Consider the following 10,305-nt stretch of genomic DNA (forward strand, 5'->3'; position numbering starts at 1 on the left):
TGATAACTAATATGCATGACTCTTCTTTTCTTCACTTATTCAGTACATAAATTTAAGGTCACTATTTCTTGAAAAGCCAAGAATCCAAGTGCCTCTGCCGCCCCACATTTTTTTCTTCATCATACTGACTTTCCTACTTTAAAATCATTTTCCAAAGATGGCCCTGGACAAATTTAATTCTTCAATAAAATAAGAATTGCTAATACTTACCATATGCCACTTTCTATCCTAAGATTTCATATATATATATATATATATATATAATATATATATATATATTAAATGAGTATATATATATATATACACACACACACACACACACACATACACACACACACATACTCATTTAATCCTCAAAATAATCCTAAGATGTAGACATTTTGGTTATCCTCACTTTATATGTGAAGAAACTGAGACACAGAGAATAAATGGTGGCACAGACAATTGATCCTTGGCTCTTTGGCTCCAGAGTCTGTACAATACTACTCTACTACAGATGCTGCATGGCCAAGACCAGACCCAGCATGTGTGATGATTTAACAACATAATGAAATGAAGTACTTTAGTAGAGACAACAGGTTAAACCACAAATACGTTTATTCCTCTAAAAACAGTATACCATCTTTCCAATTTTCAAAATGTTATTATCAATTCTCTGCAGATTACTCTCATTAAGCTGATTTTTTAAAATCTCAGACAGAGCAGAGCAATTCACCAGCACCATCATCAAGCGAGCTACAAATCTATCTTTTACCAGAGCAAGGAGACACTTAATATCAATTCAAGAGAATAGCTTTCAGTGTTTACAGAAGGGGTACTCACATTCACTTGTCACACATTTCAGGCCCTCATACGCCCCTTTTAAATTGTCTAAATCCTATCCCAGTTTCTTTTTTTTTTTTTTTTTTTTTTTTTTTTTTTTTTTGAGGCGGAGTCTTCACTCTGTCGCCCAGGCTGGAGTGCAGTGGCACCATCTCGGCTCACTGCAAGCTCCGCCTCCCGGGTTCGCGCCATTCTCCTGCCTCAGCCTCCGGAGTAGCTGGGACTACAGGCGCCCGCCACTGCGCCCGGCTAATTTTTTTTTTTTGTATTTTAGTAGAGACGGGGTTTCACCGTGTTAGCCAGGATGGTCTCGATCTACTGACCTCGTGATCCGCCCGCCTCGGCCTCCCAAAGTGCAGGGATTACAGGCGTGAGCCACCGCGCCCGGCCCCCAGTTTCTTTTTATAGTCTGAAAACAAGGAATCACCCAAGTAAGATACTCCTTCAGCGCACTGCCGCAAATGGATCAAACATGGAGATCTCCCAGATCCCTGTTCTCAAGTGTTAAAAATATTTTATATTAGCACATAGAATACCCTTAGATATATTCCGTTATGTTCTAAAGAGTTTGTGTTTCCCCCTTTTTGATGATGTCCTCTATTTCTTCTGCGACCTTTCCTGTATAGTCATTTGGTTCTATTGCTTTTAACTTCTCTTGATACTCCAGCGGCAAACCATTTTCTTTTGCACCCATGCATATAATCTGGAAATGGTTAAAACAAACAAACAAACAAAAAAAACCCTTTAGTTAGGAATATAATATAATGTACCATACCACAGCTTTATTTGCCTTCTCAAGGTATGAAATACTAGCTTTCAGATAACTCTAGGATAAACAGTTACATAACAAATAGAATACCATCATTCCTCTCACGCTGAGCATGAATGCGTATGGAGTTTTCAAAGCCAAATGAAGCATCCTCATGGAATATCAACTTTCTCAATATGGGATTTAAAATATTTTAATATTAAGACAAAAATATCTATATAGAATTTGTATGGCCTTTTAAGAAAAAAAAAATACCATTCTTCAAAAAAAATTTAAAGTTTACAGAGAGCAGTTTTGGTTATAATGCCAGAGTTTACCCTTGCTCTGAATTAGACATGGGGGAATAAATGGCAACTGTGTTCAGTGATACTTTCAAGATCTATACCAGGTTAATTTCTCTAGGTTCCATACTAGAAAATTCCAGACGAGGCCTAGGAACCAGATTACCTATTACAGGTGCCATGACCTGATTGGGCCTGCCAACAGACAGCTAAGCTTGGGTTCTGAACAGGAATGTTGGGGTCTCTATCCCACATTCTTGTCTTGTGCTTGCAAGGGTGATTTCCCTGATTCTGAAAGGCAGTGTGATGTTTCTTTCTCCATCTAGGGATGAAAAACACTTCAGCAGTAGAAAGTATGTTTTTTTCCCCTATAAAAATGAATCTTGGTATTCAAAAAATACTGTGTTATGGGGAGAAAAACATTACGAAAGCATATATATATACACACACACACACACATATATACATACACATATATAGAGAGAGAGCACGAGAGAGATACTAAATCTGTTAAAATACACTCATAAATATTCTTTTCTACTTCAATACATGCTTACCTCATAAAAATGAAGCAAAAATTTATTGCCAGGCAAAAGAAAGAAATAGAGAGAGAGAGAGAGAGAGAGAGAAAGGAAGAAAATACATGTCTAGAATTCTGACTCACATACATTTCTAAAAATTTTTTTTAATAAATAGTTTTAAAAACATAATTCAATCATTACACATAATAATATTTTTGAATCTGTACATTAGGTAAATAACTATCATTTTTATATTTAAAGACATTTTTATTAAAATAAATATTTATACAGAATTTAAAACATACAAAGCCTTTTATTTCTTTTTTAAAAAATTTTTTGAGAGCATCTCACTATCACCCGATCTCAGCTCACTGCAACCTCCACCTCCGTGGTTCAAGCTATTCTTATGCCTCAGCCTCCCAAGTAGCTGGGATTACAGGTGCCCGCCACCACGGCCTGCTAGTTTTTGTATTTTTAGTAGAGACGAGGTTTCACCATGTTGGCTAGGCTGGTCTCAAACTCCTGACCTCAGGTGATCTGCCCACCCCAGCCTCCCAAAGTGGTGGCATTACAGGTGTGAGCCACCACGTCAGGCCTAAAGTCTTTTAAAAATATATATTCTTTAGTTTCTCTCAGTGAAATTTAAAAAGTAATCACCACCAGTCTGTAAATAGCTTACCTTTTTATACTGTGGGGATGGCGGAGCACTTTCGTAATTTGTCATCAGATAACTTCGACAGGTTATTTCTCTTCCTTCTTGAGTTGCAACTTTAACTTCTATTACAACATACATTCCACTTTTAACCCCTTCTTGCCTGAAACCAGGACAGCCAAATTTTAACCATATTTGACCTAGCCAATTTAGCTCACTGGGTAAGGTCTTTTTATAATAGTCAAGACGGGGTATGGGATTACACATTTAACTACATATGAACATACTTGCTCCCTATGTATTTGGGATAAAAAATATATAAATTTACCACATTAAAAGTAAGCCTTGCATTTAGGCTGGGTGCGGTGGCTCACACCTGTAATCCCAGCACTTTGGGAGCCAGAGACAGGTGGATCACTTGAGGTCAGGAGTTCAAGACCAGCCTGGCCAACATGGTGAAATGCCATCTCCACTAAAATATGAAAATTAGCCAGGTGTGGTGGTGGACACCTGTAATCCCAGCTACTCAATAGGCTGAGGCTGGAGAATCACTTGAACCCGGGAAGTGGAGGTTGCAGTGAGCCGAGATTACACTGGGGCAATCCAGGCTGGGAGACAGCAAGACTCCATCTCAAAAAGAAAAAAAAAAAAGGCCAGGTGCAGTGGCTCACACCTGTAATCCCAGCACTTTGGGAGGCCAAAGCGGGCGATCACCTGAGGTCAGGAGTTCGAGGCCAGTCTGACCAACATGGAGAAACCCCGTCTCTACTAAAAAAAACACACACACACACAAAATTAGCCCGGCACGGTGGCACATGCCTGTAATCCCAGCTACTCGGGAGGCTGAGGTGGGAGAATCGCTTGAACCTGGGAGGCGGAGGTTGGGGTGAGCACGAGATCGTGCCATTGCACTCCAGCCTGGGCAACAAGAGCGAAGCTCCATCTCAAAAAAAAAAAAAAAAAAAAGTCGGCTTAGCTTAGCATTTCAATTAGAAGGCCTGAGACATAATGTTACTTGTTATAGTCCTAACATAACTCTCCATATTTATCTTGTCCTAAAAGAGGCTTCAATGTACTTTGTTTGTTTTTCATCTTTATACCCCTGAAACATTGTTCTTTGGGCTACAAAAAATGGATGGTGTTCTGACAGCAAGAGAATATCCACCTAGAAAAAAGGTAGAGAGGATGGCTCATTCTCCTTCACAAGTAAGGTAAAGTATCCAGCATGTCAGATAACCCTCTCTTCTCAAGGCCTCTTCTGCAACTTTTCTTTGTATGAAATGCTCTGCCACACAACTCTGACAGCTCTAGTTATAAAAAGTATCAAAGCATTTCTAACATGTTGTCAAATGCTTTTACAAAGTATTACTTATTTACTGATGCACCCGCCATCTTAAAAAATTGTTCTTTAAAAACTGAATTCAAGTAACTTTCAAAATCAACAAAAATATGTAACAATTACAGAAATCTTCATGCCTTTTCACAGTATGAAACTACAAAGAAAAATTATAAAAGACAATAGAATGAAAAATAAGGGCTTCCATCTTTTACGTAAGAGATTACAAACATCCCCCTAAATCTTTATCAGAAAGTGTAGCCCTTCTAGACTTTTTAGCAAACTCACATTATCATGCCTTTTATGTTGACTCTAAAAGTATAATGAATATGTCTGTAGTATGTGGTTTTGAAAAACTAACACACAGATACACATCCTCACATATAATCTGCTTTCTGAATTAGTTATTGTTTAACTTATAATTAGAAGCCACCTACTCATCCAGAGAATTTAAATTGCTTTTGTTCATTTTCCATACTACTCCCCACACTTCATCGCCAGGACTTTGAAAAATGGTGGCTATCCCTCCATGCCAAGTTTGACTTGTTTTGCCTTGGGAATTGCCAAAGTCAAGCTTAAAATCCTACAAAGGAAATCAAAGTGATACGATCAATATCCACTTGAACCCAAATTTCCCTCCTCAAAATAAAAAGGATTTACCTTGAACTCCATGCAATTAAAACATTCAATAAACAGAGTTCCTTCTATGTCTAAGAAGCTGTGGAAAATATAAAGTTAAACAGACAAGGACCCAGATCCCAAGGACTATTTTTTTTATATTTTTCTTTAAAAATGAAACATATACTGAATATGTACAGACATCTTAACAAAAACAAAAAGTTTAAGGAAAAAAAAAATCCCATAACCCCAATGCCTTAACACAACTGTTTTCATTTTTGCAAATTACTTCCCAGTCTTCTTACATACACATAAATTTTTACTTAGAGACAAGCTGGGTGATGGCTACATGTGGGTTATAATATTCTCTCTTCTTTTATGTCTGTAGAGTATCCTACCAACATATATCACCAAATTTGCCCTGAGAGACCTGGCATTTGAGGATGAATGATTTGTGTACTTATGAACACTAATACTCATGAATTATACTAATTTATCTACAGTAATCATAAGAGCAGCTAACACTAACTGCGAATGGGAAGGACATTTAAGCAGGGGATGAGCATGCCCAAAGGTGTGGAAAAAAGAGTGTGTTTTGGGGGCCAGGTGCAGTCGCTTACGTCTGTAATCCTAACATTTTGGGAGGCCGTGGCGGGTGGATCCTTTTGTACTCAGTGCTATTGGCATTATACGGACCATTCCCTTTTATTTTGCTGACAACTTTCTTATACCCATTTTACAGCAGTAAACACTGTGGGTTAGAAAGATTAAGCAACCTGCCTAAGGTCTTGGAACTAGTAAGTAATGAAACTAGGTTTCTAGCTTAACTTCTTTCCTCACAGAGGTGGGCAAGCAGGGGATAGAGTCCTGGGGAAGATTAAAAATCCTTACATGAAAAAACAAAATAAAAAATAAAAACAAAACAAATAAAAAACAGAATCCTTATACGGCTTATTTGGCCTAGGAAGATTTCTTTCCATCTTTCCAGAGCTTAATTTCCTTATAGACAAATTTAAAAGGTTAAACTAAGTGATACTTCTAGGATCCTTTTCAGGTTTATATTTTACCCCTGTCACTTGTATTTTCTCAAAAAACGTGTCAGACATCTCAGGCATAGGGTTGGCTGGAGCGACCAGTACCTTTATTCAGCATAAGAGATGTTCTTCTAGGACCACGTGTCTCTGGCAGGACACCAGGAGACCTGATAAAAGTTACAATTCACACTAACTGGTTGTGTATTGCTAAATCCAATAAACAATTTTCATTCCTCATCTTGTTCCACTTCTCAGTAGAACATAGGTAACCATCTTCTCCTGATCTGCCTCTTTCCTGATTTTCAGGCTATTCCTTGATCTCAATCCCCTTTGCCAACTCCTCCTCCATTACCTGATTTTTAAATGTTGGAGTTGCTCAAGGCTTAGTCTAGGCCACGGGTGTCCAACCCTTTGAATGCAAGAATTTTTTTGCTTACCTGTGGTGGCGGACATCACGAAAATTAGGCATGGGCTTTTGTGTTTGTTTGTTTGTTTGTTTGTTTAAGCTCATCAGCTATTGTTAGTTTTAGTGTATTTTACTTATGGCCCAAGACAATTTTTCTTCTTCCAATGTGGCCCAGGGAAGCCAAAAGTTTGGACACCCATGATCTAGGCCATTTTCTCTATTCATTTGGCAATTTGCCCAAGACATTCTCATCCCCTACAATGACTTCAAATATTCTGATCATCTTTAAACCCAGACTAGATCTCTCTTCTGAGCTTCAGAAGAAGTGCTTAGAACAGGGCCTAGCACACAGTAAGCACTTAATAAATGTTCACTAATATTATTCTGTTCACTTGACTGTTTAGCAAGCATTTCAAATTCAAAATGTTCAAACTGAACTTACAATTTTCTCCTCCCCAACTGGATTTTCCTCTTCTCTCTGCAAACATCACCTGCACCTATCTGCTGCAAAAAACCTGAGTCATCTTTGATACTCTCTTCACACTCAATCACTATATGCTTTAACAATCTTATCTCCAAATTAGTTCTCCAATCCATCGCCCCTGCCCTGCCACCACCCTAGTTCAAGATGCCATTCATTATCTTTGGCAAAAAATTGCTGTAAAAACTTCCTGAACTCTCCATATCCACTCTTCCCTCCTTCAAATCTATTTTCCATGTGACCAGAATGAGCTTTGGGAGATAGAAATCTGATCTTTCATGTGCTTTAGTTCTGCAGTGTGTCTTATTTGGCTTCTGAGGTCTTGGAAGATGTGGCCCTTCCACATCTCTCCAGTCTTCATGCCACATTCCCCTTACTAAACTCCGGCCACACTGACCGAAAGATCCAGCCTCCTCTTTCTTCAGGCCCTTTGCAGAAGATGCTGTCCCCTGTTTTGTGTGCTTCCCACCTCTGCAATCATTCAGATCTCAGCTTAAAAGTCACATTTTCAGGCAGGGCTTTCCTGAGCATCCTGGTTAGGTCAGGTACCCTGGTCATACACCCCATTTCACTTTGCATGCCTCCTTTTAAAGATGGACCATATACCTGTAACTGAATAATCCCTTGTTTGATATCTCTTCCCCCTGCCCTGACTATAAGCATTTGGATTCCCTTCCTACAGTTGGGAAATTTCCTACTTGACGAGTTTGGGAATAGGGAGTACCAGAGCCTGACTCCCATTTTTGAGGCTTCAAAGGCCAGAAGTTGGTTCTCTCAGTTTTGCTTAAAGTCATAGCATGGGTATGTGGCCAAAACTTAGCCAATCAAGACATTCTGGGGCTTTCAATTAGAAGCTAGTGCCCAAGACAGCAGGGACTCCAGAGTGGCCGACACATTCGGGTTTCAGGAACTGCAGGGATGTACAGAGGCAGGCAGCGTCCAGGGCAGGTGGTGGTGGTGGTAGACAATATGCTTACCAAGTTCAGCGGTGGCGCAGAAGAGGCTCCCTGGGCTGGTTCTGTTGTGTGATGCCCACTGTATTACAGTTGCTGCGCCTCCCTTTATGCCTGTCCGTTTTGTCAGCTTTGTACTCCTGCCTTCCTGGTCATTCTGTGAGCTCTCCAATAGCCTTTCAACACATTCTTTTTTTTTTTTTTTTTTTTTTTTTGCTTAAATCAGCCAGTTTCTGTTGCTTGCAACTAAGAACTCTGACGAGGTTAGCAGAGATCATGTTTGTCTCGTTCGATGCTATCAAAAAGTTTTGTACGTACTCTATTGCACCTCTCTCCCACAGGCTGAGAGTTCCTCAAAACATTCACTTTACTCAATCATGTTTATACCCCTAGTGTTAAGTGCTGGAAGAATATGTGCTAAGTGAATGAATGGACTGGGCTGAAGAGCAATGATTTACCAACACTGGTTATAGTTCATCCAGGCCCTTGACCTAACTGAGCACAGCACTATTACGAATAAGACATGGTCCTAGCTTTCAGGACCTCTCAGAGGAGGAGCGAAAGGCAGGTAAACGGATTTTCACAATGCGAGGTGAGAAGTGCTGTATTAAAGGTATGTACAGAGCAGAAAGCAACCAATTCCCAGACCCGGGTCAAAGAAGGCTCCTCAGAAGTACCCACTGAATGCACTGTTAAGTTAGTGGACGAGAGGCCAAATCGGTGCAGACCGAGCAGCCGGTGCACAGGCCAGGAGGGGGAAAGCTCCGGGCAGCCTGAGAGGGCACCGTGGCCGGGGCAGCGCCGGGCAGTGGGCCCAGCGGAGGAGGTGGACCCGCCCAGGAGGCTGAAGCCTCGTCCTACTACCCTCATCAGGAAGAACTGCATGCCTGTCCCGATCGGCCACGTGTGCCCCCGGCCCCGGAGTGGGTAGCGCGGGCGGGGCACTCACCTGCAGGCGGGCCACACAGAAGAACGCCGCCGAGGGGTTTCGGAGGTGGATCCTCTCGGTCAGCAGGTTGCTGCCGTAGGCAAAGTACAGAAAACTCTCCTCATCCGGACCCGGGACGTCCTTGCAGCCCGAGTTCGCCATGTCCCACTACACGTCTGCACCGGAGCCTGGAGCAGAGCTGTAAGGAGCGGCCAGAGAGCGCAGCACTGCGGCCCACTACTCCGGCGCAGTGACAGCCGCCCCGCAGCCTCGGGGTTAGGGGACTGGCGGGAAGCGTGGGCCGGTCAGGAGCGAGCGCTCTCCTGATTGGCTGCCGGTCCCCACCTACCTGAGTCGCCCCCTTTGATTGGCCATCCCCGCGGCCTTCTCTCCGCCTTCCGCTGAGACTCAGAAATACTCTGTCCCGAAGCGACCCGGCGCTGGCTCCTCAATAGACAGGATCCAGTGATGTCCCGCCCCTCCTTGCTCAAGGCTTCCTCTGATTCTCTGGTTGAGGGGTGGGCAAGCACTCCTCACGGGCGGGTGGGGTCGGATGCGCACCCGCTGAAGGTCTCGGAGGGTGACTGGTTTATCTGCTCAAGACTGCGCGCGTGTGGTTCTTTGGTACTTTCTGCGCCTTAGGGAGGTCTGGTCAGATCTGAGGCGAAACAGCGGCCCTGGCCACTCCATCAGCGGCTCCCTCGCCCAGCAGCTCGCCCTGTCCTGCCTTCCTGGCCTAGAGGAGTCAGGCAGGACGGTCCGTTAACCCTTTCTGCTGGTTCCCGCACCCGAGCCCTGGTCATCAACCTGACCCCTTTCCACAGACCCGTCGCCTGCTGGAGCCCTGGGACTCCCTTCCCTGATGGAAGTAACATGCCTGGGCTTAAATTCCGATGCTGCCAGTTACTAGCCAAGTAACCTTGGGCACCTCTGGTCTCCGTTTCCTCTTTTTAAAAATTGGGATCATAATATAAATTAGGATCACAGTGGAAACCCCTATATTGTGTTTGGTTTCCCCCTCCCCCTCACCACACATCCTGAGTGTATTTTTTAAAAACCTATATTGTTAATTTTTGAATGAAAATATGAATATGAAGGGTATAGGAGCATAGTCTATCCTTGACACCCAGCTATTAATCTCTAAATGCCACCCCCCACTAAAAGGTACCAAGCGCTCCTTCGAGAAATGACTGATGCCAGGTCAGAAGCTGGGAGTGAATGAGGACAACTTGTGTCAGCAAGTCAGGACGACTCTCAAGACGAACAAGGTCCTTCTAAAAGGACATGGGAGCCAGCCTGAAGTCGCCAACTGGCCAAAATTAGAACAATTTGAGAATCAAAAATAACAATGACGCAAACTGAAAAGTGATTGGAAACTTTAAACATAAAAAAGTCACTGCCCCCAAAGAGTAATCCAAATTTTAAAAAATTAACTTCATTTGCCACACTATTGGTGATGACTATTACACTAACTCTTTACTCTGCAAAATGATAATTTAAGAAA

The 10,305-nt window shown here is 42.2% G+C and overlaps 1 protein-coding gene across 2 annotated transcripts; it reads right to left on the reverse strand.

The window, feature by feature from the left end:
* Window positions 1–1,217: 1,217 nt before the first annotated feature.
* On the reverse strand, window positions 1,218–9,103 carry LOC105475810 (gamma-glutamylcyclotransferase). Of its 2 annotated transcripts, none has more exons than XM_011731327.3 (4): window positions 8,823–9,103; window positions 4,819–4,964; window positions 2,039–2,194; window positions 1,218–1,525 (listed from the first exon to the last, which is right to left on the reverse strand). In XM_011731327.3, the coding sequence occupies exons 1-4, from the start codon at window positions 8,961–8,963 to the stop codon at window positions 1,468–1,470; spliced, it is 501 nt and encodes a 166-aa protein (XP_011729629.1). In that variant the 5' UTR covers window positions 8,964–9,103; the 3' UTR covers window positions 1,218–1,467. The 2 variants fall into 2 exon arrangements, with proteins under 2 accessions (XP_011729629.1, XP_011729628.1); XM_011731326.3 differs by lacking the exon at window positions 2,039–2,194 and adding an exon at window positions 3,073–3,208 and having other exon boundaries at window positions 8,823–9,091.
* Between the last annotated feature and the right edge of the window lie 1,202 nt (window positions 9,104–10,305).

Source organism: Macaca nemestrina, chromosome 4 (assembly GCF_043159975.1).
Source record: "Macaca nemestrina isolate mMacNem1 chromosome 4, mMacNem.hap1, whole genome shotgun sequence".
NCBI lineage: Eukaryota > Metazoa > Chordata > Mammalia > Primates > Cercopithecidae > Macaca > Macaca nemestrina.